The 13,543-nt window shown below is 40.8% G+C and overlaps 1 protein-coding gene across 2 annotated transcripts in view; it reads left to right on the top strand.

Moving 5' to 3' along the window:
* LOC103751349 (nesprin-1) overlaps positions 1-13,543 on the top strand; it is a 183,654-nt gene that overhangs the window by 86,015 nt on the left and 84,096 nt on the right. For both annotated transcript variants that reach the window (XM_008854738.3, XM_008854739.3), the window contains exon 4: positions 11,483-11,578. In XM_008854738.3, coding sequence (XP_008852960.1) covers positions 11,483-11,578 — 96 coding nt within the window. The remainder of the gene's footprint in view (positions 1-11,482; positions 11,579-13,543) is intronic.

Consider the following 13,543-nt stretch of genomic DNA (forward strand, 5'->3'; position numbering starts at 1 on the left):
AGGTTTATACAGCTTAATAACTATCTAAATAAAATTTGTCAAAGTTCCATCTCTAAACCTACATCTTATTCATATAGTGACACATATTTTAAGTGTTATTTAATAGGCTTGATGATCGTCTAGGTATTAGAATGTAGCAGTGAACAAGACAGGACACTTTGTCGTATATGTTAAGTCCTATCCAGTCCACCATTTGTATCCAGATGTTCTTTGGTGCAAGTTCATCCAATGGAGTCTAGTCAGCCTATCTACAATCCCTGTCTTAAAGAAGATCTACTCTCCCTCACCTCATAGTAATCATTTGCTAATTTTTCCTTGACTAGTGTTGGGTGCTTGCTGCCCATTTACCCTGTTCTTGCTGGGTTTTTGTCCAGTTGGGTCTGCATGGGTCTTGTGCATGCTGTCACCATTGTTGCAAGTTCACGAGCAAGTTCCCAGAGGCCTGAAAAACACATTTTCCTTATGGTCATGCACCACCCCTGGCTCTTACAATCTTTCTGCCCCCTCTTCTGCAATGGTCCCTGAGCATTGGGCAGATAGGAGTCCTATCCAGGGACATGGACTCTACAGTTTCTCATTCTTTAAAACTTAGCCAGTTGTGACCTTCTGTGTGCATCACACTCTGTTGTATGAGGAAGTTTTGCTGTTGAGAGTTGAGGAATGTATTACTATTCTCTCTAGTCCCTGTTCTGCTGTGTTCCATGAGCTGTAGGTATAGAGGTTCCACTGTAGATATGTCACTTGGGGCTGGGCATCTCTCAGACATATATTCTCTGTGCGTGACCAGTTGTGGAACTCTGTAATAGCCTCCGTCTGTTGCAAAATAAAGCAGCTTTGATGAGTGGTTGTCCTAGTTTGTTCTTCATTGCTGTGACAAAACACTCTGACTCAACTTGAGGAGGAAAACACTCAACTTGACGAGGAAAGGATTTATTTATCTTACATCTCCCGGGTCACAGTTCATCAAGGAGCCCAGGGTAGGAACTCAGGGCAGGAAGCTGGAGGCAGAAGCTGGGGCACAGGCCATGGAGGAACACTGCTTACTGGCTTGCTCCCCTGGCCCTTGCTCAGCTTGCTCTCTTATCCAACACAGGCCCACCTGCCCAGGGGTGGCACTACCCACAGTGGGCTGGGCCTTCCCACATCACTCAAAAATTAAGAAAATGCCCCACAGACATGGCTATAGGCCACTCCAATGGAGGCAATTCCTAGTTGAGGCTTCCTCAACCCAGGTGTGTCAAGTTGACACTAAACCTATCCAGTACAGTGGTGTATGGTATACTTGTCTGTAACTGTAAGGATTTATATTTAGTATACAGTAAGAAATTTCATTTGTCTAGAGATATGACAGATAGGGTTTTTCCCTAAGATCTATGACCTCTCCAGCCATGTGTATTTGGCTATTTACAGTAGTAACCATGAGTTCTCTCCCACTGAGAAAGCTTTAAGTCTAATTAGATAGCTGTTGGTTACCCCCCTAGATAAAAGTGGCACTACTGCACCAATAGAGATAGTTTGCGCTGCTGGTCATTGTGGTTATTAGACTTTAAAACTGGGCTGACCCATTCATTGACATTTTTGTAATGGGAATTTTTCATTTGTGTTTTTGACTCCTTTTCTCAGTTACAAATCTATAAGCTGGTTATAATTAATCAACACTCTTATTGATGGCATTTCATTCTGTTGTGACAATTCCTTATGGGTATTATGACAGCACTCAGAAAGAGATAACATCTACATAAGAGAACAATATGGCCTTTGAAAATATATTACTTTTTGCTTTATTTGAGACGGTCTTCCCATAGTCTCAGCTGGCCTGGAACTCACTATGTAGACTAGGCTAGCCTTGATCTCATAGAGATCCATCTGCTTCTGCTCCCCAAGTGCTTAGATTAAAGGCGTGTACCACCATGCCTGGTGAAAATATACTTTTCTTAAGCCAGATATTTTAATGAAGTAGAAGAGATACCTAAGGATTTTCGATGTGATTTTAAAGCCGTTTTTAGTTTACAGATATAGGTTATTCGAATTTGTGTGTATAATATACATAATTAGTCATTTCTTGGTGTTTGCTGTGAAGCTTTTTTTAAAGATATGTTATTTATTATTTTTGGTTTTTATGTGTATGAGTCCATTGCCTGCATGTATGTAAATGCATCTGTGTCATGCAATGCGCCCACAGAGGCCAGAAGCCTATCAGATCCCCTGGAACTGGAGTTACAGACAGTTGTTAGTTGCCATGTAGGTGCTGGGAATCAAACCCAGGTCCTCTGGAAGAGCAGCCAGTGCTCTTAAGGACTGAGCATCTCTTCAGCCCCTGCTGTGAAGCCCATGGTTCTGCAGTTCTGCAAAGCACTGAAATCACAAACTGCCTATATAGTATCATGTAACATTAACAAGAACTAGTGGTGGCTTGACACACCTAGTCGTTTATTTTAGGGAGGAAGTTCCTTTTTTAGAGAAAGACAGTGTAATTTTATTTTTTTCTCAGTAGGAAACCTGTATCATTCTATTGTGTTAACTCTGTTATGTTAATTTCACTGATAGTGATTTCCAGGCATAGTTTTGATTTCGTGCCCATCTTATCAGCGGGCATTACTAAAATCTGTCCCTATCTCAGGGATGCCACTTCCTGAGCATGCACCATGTGCAATTACAGCACCTCAATAAATTACCTTTATTTTATTTAAATTTCAAAACCAAATGTGATATTTTCACTATTTTATAGGCCATGGACTTGAAGTTAAAGTTAATTAGTTAGCTTGGCTGTCTAGCAAGTAACAAACCCAGGTTTCCATCCTACAACTCCTAAACCCAAGCACTGTTAGGCAGCTGATTGCAATAATAGAGCATCATAGACGGAGTAGCTTACACAACTTTGGCTCCTTAGCTCTGGAGGCTGAGTCCACGGTCAAGGTGCTGAAGGAGTCCATTCTTGGAGACGGCTTTCTTCCTGGCTATGGACAGCTGCTGCTTTCTCTGTGTCTAGTCTGATACTAAGACATTTGTCAATCCCGTCCCAGGACTCTCATGTTTATGATCTCATCTAATTGTAATTACCTCCTAGGGCTCCACCTCCACATGCAACCACCCTGAGGGTTACGGATTTAGCATGTGAATTTGGGGGTGGATATGGACATCTAGTTTTCAACAAGCGGTGATCATCGTGCTGTAGTTTAGCTCTTTTTATTTGGTTATTCGTTCATCAGATGTGTGTTAGGCACCTGTTATGTGCAAAAGACTGTGAATACAGTGGTAGGAACTTGATAGCCTAGCAGAGTAGACAAATAATTACTGTGCAGTGTGTGTGATAATTCCCAGTGGAGGGAAAGTAGAGGGTGGCAAGCCAGCACAGCAACCACACAGGTCACCTCGGGGTGCCAGATGTTCAAAGGAAGAATCCTGGAGCAGAGTGCACTATCTTGAGGTGGCTAGGTGAAGGACACAGGGCCTTCAACAGTGGAGAAGTAAGTGAACTGGATAGTTGACTGAGTAGGTAAAGGTGCTGGATGCCTGACAACACAAGCCTGGTGACCTAAGTTCAATCCTTAAAACCTATTTAAAAGTTGAAGGAAAGAAAGAGCTCCACAAAGTCGTCCTCTGGCCTCCATGTGCAGACTGTGATCTGTGAGCATACATGCATACATGCATGCATACATACATACATACATACATACACACACAATAAATAAAATAGAATGAATTATGTACACAGCTGTGATCTCAACACTCAAGAGCCTGAGGCAGAGGATTACCAATTCCAAGCTACCCTACCATACATAGTAAGGTTAGGTCTGAAACAAACAAATAACAGCAACAAGAATACTGAACATTTCATACACTGTTTGGAGGATGACCTTTGGCATGAGATGAGCCTCTTTCCACATTGTAGAAAAACTGAAAAAACTACATCTTAAAGCATTACTGACGCTAGGAATTGCTGAGGCTACCGGACCAAAATGCCATAGGAAAAAGCAAATGAAGATTGGGGAGCTGCCTCAGTGAGAGAAGTGCCTGTCACCCAAGCACTAAGATTTGAGGTCAGATCCCCAGAACCCATATAAAAAGTAGGGCAGAGTGGCCAGTGCCTGTAACCTTAGCACTGAGGGGTCAGAGACGAGTGGATCCCCAAAGCTCATTGTCCATCCAATCTAGCTGAACTAAAGAGCTTCAGGTTTGTTGAGAGTCCATGTCTCAAAAAATAAGATGGAGAGTGATTAAAGAGATATCCAGCACCAACCTGTGTCCTCCAAATACATATGCACATTTGTGCACACACACATACAGGCACCCACACACATACCCAAACTAACATGTAACACACAAACACATATTACACATGCACAAAGCAAATAAATGTATTATGTTTTATTCTTGGAGCCAGAATGCCACCTCTCCCACGAGACTCCAGGAAGAATCTGCTTTGCCTCTGCCTGGCTTCTGAAGATGGATGTCTTGGCTTGTGGCGCCCCAAGTCCTGCCTCTTCGTTTGTCATTGTGTATACCCAAATTTCTTCTTGTAAGATACATGTCATATTAGATTAGGACCTATGATAATGATACTATTTTGACTTGATTAGATCTGTAAAGACCCTATTTACAAATACAATTGCATTCTAAATTACTGGGAGTTAAGATTTCAAATGTATAGGGAGGCAGTAATGCCCCACAGAAAACATCTACTAAGAGACATTTTGTTTTTATACCAAGTTAGAGGTACTTGTTACTTTAAAAGGATCACTTAGGATTTTCCATGTTAGAAGATCCATGACAATTAGGACTAAATGGCTTGATCCTTGCTATAAGCATCACTTCAATGGTTGCTTTTGTCCTTTCCAGTTATCTTTCTGCAGCACTGAAAGACAGCATGGAAACACGTCCTTAATTGAGTTTTACTCCCGTCCGTTTCCTTTCCCACTTTGGTGGACTTGTTGGTGAGCCGGTATAACAGGAAGAAGAAGTGAAGATAAAAAGGCTGACGTAAAACTCCACCCCACTCTGTGCTAGTTTTCTTAAAGCTACATAAGTATATGAAGTCATGGGTATTTTAATTTCCTCATTTTATTAATTTTGCAATTTAAATTTTACACAATCAAAACATCTTTTACACTATAAATACATTCAATTTTAGCTGTTAATTATACCTTAATAATGGGGGATGAAGTGATAAATTGGTTATTTCCAAATATGCATCTAAATGATTACAAAGGAAAAATCATTTTAAAATGAATACCATTCATTAAGAAATCTATTAATATATTGACACATGGGTACAGATCTCACAAGGTTTATACAGCTTAATAACTATCTAAATAAAATTTGTCAAAGTTCCATCTCTAAACCTACATCTTATTCATATAGTGACACATATTTTAAGTGTTATTTAATAGGCTTGATGATCGTCTAGGTATTAGAATGTAGCAGTGAACAAGACAGGAAAATAATTTGTGCTAGCCGTGCAGGTGGTTAAAGGTGACTGGATTCCAGATAAATCAATCAACTATGTGGATGGATCAGCAACTGGCTAGAGCAGTAGAGAGGGGTCAAACTTAATTCCAACTATGTGCTGTATAGAGCAAATAAATTGGGGTATGTGTTGCTTCTATGCTACATAGTGGGAAAATTATTATATCTGAAAATTATTAATAGTAGATTTTTCTCCAGCTGTATTTAAAGCTGGGCTGCAGGGTGGTTATTGCCTTTGGGACTTTCATTTGAAACTGAAATAAATAATCAAGGAAGTGGAAATGATTATGTTTCACGTTAGAGGAAATGAAACAGATTGAGAGCTGCCTCTTGCCTTTGCCAAATAGTGGTGGGAAGTAAAAGCAATAACACTTTCATTAAAGTGCTGAATGAGAAATGGATGCAGATAAAATATTTGAATTACTTCACCTAGTTTGTGGGGCTACTGAGAAGATCCTATTAGATTTTCTGAATGAAATGACAAAATCTTTTAGATATTAAATTAATTTTACTTAGCTACTGACTGTGGTTATTACCATGGTTTTTAACAATCTGATTCAAGACCAGTTTGGCACGCTGATACATTTTAGTGTGGTGGGCTCTTGGCCAACCTTTGGGGAGGTAATTCACCCTACATCTGCCGGTCAACCTCTCTTCCCTTCCCTCTCCTCGCTCTGTTCCTGTTATTTTGTATGTTGTTCCCACCCTGTAGATAACCATCAGGACATGAGAGCTCCCTGGACTGGGTTTGAGATAGGAAACTTACCCAATATACTCTCCCTCACTTATGTTCCATCTTGAACCTTACATAAACCAAATGGAGTAGTTTGTTTCTGTGAGTGATGTACTGTCCTGTGCACAGAGGGCTCAAGTGTACACAGAGTATGCCCAGAATTAGCCTTTGCCTTAGCATCTCCCCACACCCGATATAGGAGGCAGGTCTGTGACTGTGCCCAGAGTGACCTCTGTCATACTCAGCAGTTCTTGGCTTTGCTTATAGTGCCTGTCCCACCTAAAAAGAAAGTGGCCATCTGTGGCATGAGGGCCACCATAAGACATTTTGTAGTCCCGTTGTGTTGGTGTTGGTAGATATCCAACAATAACAAATACTAAGCCATAGGATATGGGTTTAGTGTCTTAAAGTGACATACCATAAAATATTTGATGAACTCTTTCCACATGGAGAAAAACCCTTAGTAGAAAACCAAATATGATGATGGTAATTGGGGGCCTGGACTGGTCCTGGAGGGAGACAGGCAATTTTTACCCTTTCCTCTGCTGAAGATTAAATCCTTAATGCTGAAACTCGTTTATAACTGTGACCTTGATCAGAGTGGACTGTGCAATTCCAGGGGCTGTGTAGACAGCCACTGATGCAGTGATGACAGTCGAGCCATGCTTCCAAGCAGATTCCTCTTCTTCCTCTGGATATTCACTATGGAAACCTGAATGAAAGCTCCTCAAAAAACTGAAAATAAAATTACCATGTAATCCAACAATTCCATTCCTGGGTATATACCTATAGAGTTGTACTAAAGCATTCAAGAAGGATCTAGATAGGCTGCCCAGGCTCCAGTAGATGAACTCACACAGACAGACTTCTAGGGACACAAACTTGACTTGATTGGCCTAAAAATATATGACAGAATGCATGAAAACCTGTGGGCAGACTATGGGGTATGTAGATGGGGCAAGGTCTATGATTTATATCTAATGTATGAAATGCATGAAAATCCAATAAAAATATACATTGAAGGAAAAAAAGAAGTATCACTATACCCATGTATACAGCAATATCCAGTTGTGACCAGAAAGCAGAAGCAACCTCCATATTCACTGACAGAGGAATGGGTATAAGTACAATGGAATATTGCTCAGGAGAAGAAAAGGGAGGAGAGTCTGCCACCTGCTGCAAGGTGGAGGAAACTTGAGGTCATTGTGTTAAGTGGAACAAGCCAGACACCAATAACAAATAGCATGATGCTGCTTGTATAAGGTACCAGGGGGTAATCAAAACCACTCAGAAGGAACAGGATAGTAGTTGCCAGGGATTGAGAGGAAGGGAAGTGCGGTTACTTAATGGGTCTAGTGTTCAGTTTCGCATGATGAGGAAAGTTCTGGAGACTGGTAACACAATCATGTGGAAATACCTCACTATTGAACTAACACTTGAAGCGGTGAACCTTATGTTCTATGAATTTCAGCACAATTAAAAATGTAAATCTTTTAATTTTTTAAATTAAAAAAGGGTGTGGCATTAAAAATCTTTTCATTTTTTAAAATTAGAAATGTAAATCTTTTAATTTCTTTAAATTAAAGAGTGTGAGGCAGACAGATCTCTGTGGGTTCAAGATCAGCTGAGTTTACATAGTAAATTCTTGGCCAGTCAGCACTACATAGTGAAACCTTGTCTCAAAAAAAAAAACAAAAAAACTTTAGAAATGGAAGTCATAAAAATACAGCCAGGTTTCTCTGATCACATGTACTCCCATCTTACAGAATGCATATGCTTTGAGTCACTTTTCATCATCTAGTGGGAGACTGAAGTTTCTGAAACAAATCGTCACACCCAGAACAGTGCTTGAAAACGAATAAGGGATTTGACGTACAGGTGTCACTTGAGTTCCAGTATTGCGCAAGTGAACATAATTAATCTTCAAAGATTTGCCCAAAAGGACATGTCTGTTGAACACCGCCTTTTATTTCTGGCTGTGTGTTGGCCACACTGTTCCACTTTGATTATTGCATATAAACAATGTGATCTGGGTAAGCACCATTTTTGCTTTGTTTGGTTTTTGTTCTTGAGATTGAGGAGAGGAAGAGTAGATTCTGAGTAGCCTGTCAGTCACAGGGGCACGTAGCCTGTCCTGATAGGCCCTGGGTGAGTTTGCCTGGCTGGCAATATTTTGAACAGGTTCCAAGTCATTGCTAAAGACCTGCATGGCCATGAGACTCCACTTGGGAGGGGGCAACTTACTCACCTTGGAAACCTGTAAGCGAATTCTCTTCCATTTCACTCCAGGTGCCTATCGTCTTTTTTGATCTGATTTGTGATCCGATTTGTATCTTTTTGTGGTAATAAAATGTCACCTTGAGTGTACAGCTTTCCAGGGTTCTGGGAGTCCTGTGAGTCATCCAGTCTGAGAGCAGCTTTGAGAACCCCATATCCTTAACAAACCTAATCTCAAGCAGACAGAGGCAGAGTAGCATAAGACCTTAGCAGTACGAACATGAGGATGCTACCATGAGCCAGCTGGGCCCTTAGTCATCTTCCAGACATAAACAGAGAATGTGAAGGGACCAGCTCAGGGTGGGCTGTGGAACAAACATGGCCCAGAGGGAACACTGTGTAAACCAGGCTGACTTGTATTTATGCCTTCATGAATATATATGATGCTTCTGTTACTTTTTAGTCTTTCTCAAATCCATGTCTAACACTGGGTTTGTTAATAAATTTTCTGTTCCTAGTAGGTAGTAGGCACTTCAGCTGATACCAATATTTTCCTCATTGAAACTAAATAATTCATGTTTATAGACTTGTGCATCATTCGGAAAACATTCATGTTAATACCTTCCTTTTCCTAATAAGCTTCCTGTCTAACCAGGTGGTTTAAATGATAGCAAACCTGGGCTCATCTCCCAGATACTTCAGAGGATGTGATCTTGGCTAATAACTTGGTCTTGCTGAGAATCAGATTTCTTGTTTGTAAATAAAAAATGAGATAACATGTAGAGTCCACATCATCGTGTATAATACATTTGGATGTTCAATGATTTTTCTTTATTCTTTCTTCTCCATTCTACTCTCCTATCCTCCTTTCATCCCTACTAGAGACCTAGTAAGTTGAAGTTTAGAAACATCCAAGGCATAGAGACACTGCTAAACATTGGGCAGCATATATACATAGTCTATATGATTATTTGCTCTATTTCCTTTATGTACCAACTTTTTTATTTTTTGAGACTTTCAGACATGCAGATAACATGATTTGATCAAATCCACTCTCCATTCTGTCCAGGGAGCCAGCAACATATTAAGTATCTTCCATGGTTTTAGCAATGTTTAGGGGGCACATGAATACCTGGGAGGAGAACTCAGGAGTCATATCTATGCAGACAAAGTGTTATGATAAACAGAAGATTCTGAAGTGAGTTTGACCACAGCCAGGAAGGAAACACAAAAGAGAAGAGACAGAATGGAATGTGGGGAGAAGGAAGGAAGAGGAGAGGGAAGGAAAAGAGAGAGGGAGGGGGAAAAGATAAGGAAGAGGATGAGAACGAGAGGAAGAAGGCAAAGAGAGAGAGGAGTCTTGTAAACCAGGCTGGTCTGGTGGCAGAGGTTTGGAAGGAACAGAGAATGGGATCAGCAATACCCCAGGCAGAGGCCGGGGAGGGGTAAAGGCCTGCCCAGCAGTCACTGCTGATTATTTTGAAGGCCAATTCCAGGAGCACAGCGGAACAAATGTTTCCCAGTGCAACAGAGAACTGCGTGTGTTTAGTGTCAGAGTAGAAGAGAACATGTGTGTGCTCTCCCATGGGAATTTCTACTTTCTTTTAACTTTCCTTATAGATCTTACAAAACCTTCATTTTTATTTCCTCATTCAGTGTATCACATATCGATGGGCTTTTCCATCATTGTTTTTCTTCAAGTTACGAAGATACAAATTGGTAAATGGCACATGTGTTATTTATAATGGTGATGAGTGGATAAAATAAGAATTTGATTGTTATTGAGTCAGTTTGATTGTAAGTGCTCCTTTTAGCCTACATAATTTTATTTGTGTGTAGGATGTAAAATCACTGCTACATTCCGTTTTTTCTATATAATTAAGAAGGAGCATTAGTAGAGGGATTCGACGGAATGATTGAAAATGCAAACGCTGTTATATTTAAGTATCTATTTCACAGCATGCGGACAAAATGTATTCAGCTGTTCATTTCATAAAGAAAGAGAAATATGTTAAAATTAGAACTGTAGCATTCAGCCGCCATCGCCATGCAGTCAGTGAGAGAAATATAAATGCCTGGCGGTGGGCAGAGAAGAAAGTCAGTTTCGATAAACATCCGGTATTTCAGTACCTCTACATTTACACAGAAAAGAGAAGCAGCTGAGAGTGAAGCTTCAGGCCTTGAAGATTCAGAGGAAAGCAGCTTTCTGAGGCTGAGGGTGACCCCCTCCCCTGCTCTCTAAAGACCTTTGAAATTCATATCATCGCTTCTTTGCCTCCTGCTGATTCTCAGCAGACCCTACTTCAAGGTCTCTGATGAACTCCAGCCTAGTCAGCATTTTGATGGCATTCATGCAAAGGAAAAAGACCCCAGTGACATGAAATGATCTTGGGTTTCTTTTGCATCCAAAAGAGGAGAGGGATTCGACTGATCATGAATATTTCAGGGCTTGTGGCCTTTGGGTTGAGGGCTCCTCTGAGAGGAGGTGTGCAGAACGTAGGGAACTGTGAAATAGAGCATGGCCTGCCTGTATACTTCAGGAATACCCATTCTGTTCCTGTGACTGTGCTCATGGCCTCATGGGAATACCCTCTAAATGAGCTCAAGCTCCTTAAGTTCCATGAGGCTCTTCACTGACAGTGATGTGTTAATCCTGGAGGTCTGAGATACTTCCTGCTTTGCACAGGCCATGCTGTAGTCTCTCTGCTACTTTTTAGGTTGATAGAGGCCTCTCCTTCTCTTCGCCTACACCATCACGCCCTTTCTTAAAAACTCTAGAAAGAAGCTAAAATACAAGTTAAGCGTAAGCATTAACTGTTTATGAGGTTTTTAGATGTCAAATTTATTTGTACTTGATTATTTTTCTTCTTGAACTTATCAAAATGTAACTGATAATTCTATCTAAAACAATGAATTAAGGAGTCTAGGATATGGCTTAGCAACAGAGCATATGCCTAACGTGCATAAGGTCCTCATTTAACTCACAGCACAGACAATGAATGAAGAAAGTATACAGGAATGTATCCTACAAATTTCACCCCAGTGAGTGGTGTTTTGGTTTTGCAGCGGAAACCTCCCATGGTGGTGGATGATCTTTTTGAAGACATGAAAGATGGTGTCAAACTGCTTGCTCTCCTGGAGGTCCTGTCTGGGCAGAAACTGGTAAGAATCCTTTCTGACCATACTTGCTTAACTATTTCCATTTGGTGTTATAAAATCAGGTAACCAAGGAGTACTACCCACAAAAGAGAAAGTTCTTCTGTAGATGCTAATACCCTGGAAACACCGGACTGCCTCCTCCCTTCAGGGAGTGAGGAATAAATTAGCCTTCTTGTCCCTGTGAACTCTCAGTGAACAGACAGCAGCACCATGACCATGAAGGCAACCTATGATGTAAGTGTAGAAATCATGAGTATCCCAACTTGATCAACAGTTGCGTGTCTGTGGTGTCTGGATGATTACCTGGATTACAAATTACAAACTACCACCTGCCTCACTTTGGCGTCTGCCATCCTCGGTCATTTGTAATCATTTGTAATAAAAGCAGAGCTTCCAAATGACCTTTTATAGGCCATGGAACCGAGAGCATGAAAAGACATTGATGATGAGCAATTAAGTGTATTTTCAGTACATACTGAATAATAAAATATGTATCTTTCTACCTCGTTTCTTTTCTACTTCAGAGTACAAGAGTAAGTATTGTTGACATAAATTATTTATAAATCAATATTTGCTATAATTGGAAAACTGAGTTCAGGAAATAATCTTCAGAATATCATGTAACACGTAGACACAAAGTCTGGAATTGGAAGTTGACGTCTTTCTTTTTTCTGTCGTTTTTAATTGTTTTTGTTGTTTTTTTTTTTCATTAAAATACTTCATTGGAAATTTTTTGATAAAAATAAATAGAAGTAAATGTTGCCTCTTGGAGCGGAGAGAAGAGGAACAGTGAGGTCTCAGTGTGTTGCCCAGGCTGATCTTGACTCACGCTCAAGTGATCTGTGACTCAGCATCCAGGAGCAGCTGAGACTACAACGCGGCCATCTGCATCACACCCGGCCAGTGCTGCCCATCTCTTTCAAGGCCAGCTGTGGTGGCACACACCTTTAATCCCAGCAAAGGCAGAGGCAGGTGGATCCGTGAGATCAAGGCTAACCTTGTCTACGTATGGAGTTCCAGACTAGCTGGAGCTACAGGGAGACCCTGTCTCAAAACAAAACAAAACAAAAAAGGAGGAAATAAAACATGCTACTTTTAGGCCATGATTTGACTAATAAGTTGACAGCTTCTTGCACAGATCAGTACAAGGAACACCAAACATCTTAGGATCTGTGAAACTTCAAACACTCTTCCTTTGTAGTAGCAAAATCCACAGCAATGAGGAGAAAGGGCTTTCTCTACACTTGACTCCTAATGAAGATGAAGAAGCAGGAACCATCCCTCGGCACTCCTGTCCTTCCAGTCTCCTCCAAGGAGACCAAACCTCCCTTGAGGCTTTCAGTCCTTAGGTTTGTGCAGGATCTAGGTAAAGGTCACTGCCCCTAGGTGGGCTTCCAGAGATCATTCCAGAAAATAAAAATGAGAAAACCAATAAAACAAGCAGGGATTGGAGAAATACCTCAGGGGTAGAGCCCCAGCCCTGGTTTTTGTCCCCACCAAGGAAGGGAAAAAGTGCAGTCAAAGAAGGCAGTGTTGTCTCTCAGTAGACCCAGGGATTCCATTCCCTTACATTATCTCTTAGATCTTTACAATCATTGCTACAGAAATGATTCTTAAGAGTATTTTTGCCTAAACATAACATCAGTTAATTTGTGTAGGGAGTTCTCAAAATAAGTTTTGTAAAATTTTTGGAAAATACAAGCTGGTGAGAATTGTGTCTAAATCATCTATCTAGTTGGACTCAGTGGAGCAGATGTCTGTGGACGTGTGTCCACCTTGGCTCACATTCAAATTCAGCTTTGGTGGTGGAAGTCATCTGTCTTAGTTTGTTTCTCCATTGCTGTGACAAAACACTCTGACCACTACCAACTTGGGGAGGAAAGGGTTTATTTAGCTTACAACTCCCAGGTCACAGTTCATCAGGGAGCCCAAGGTAGGAACTCAGGGCAGGAACCTGGAAGCAGGAAC

The sequence above is a fragment of the Nannospalax galili genome, unplaced genomic scaffold (genome assembly GCF_000622305.1).
Source record: "Nannospalax galili isolate Female #2095 unplaced genomic scaffold, S.galili_v1.0 scaffold1087, whole genome shotgun sequence".
NCBI lineage: Eukaryota > Metazoa > Chordata > Mammalia > Rodentia > Spalacidae > Nannospalax > Nannospalax galili.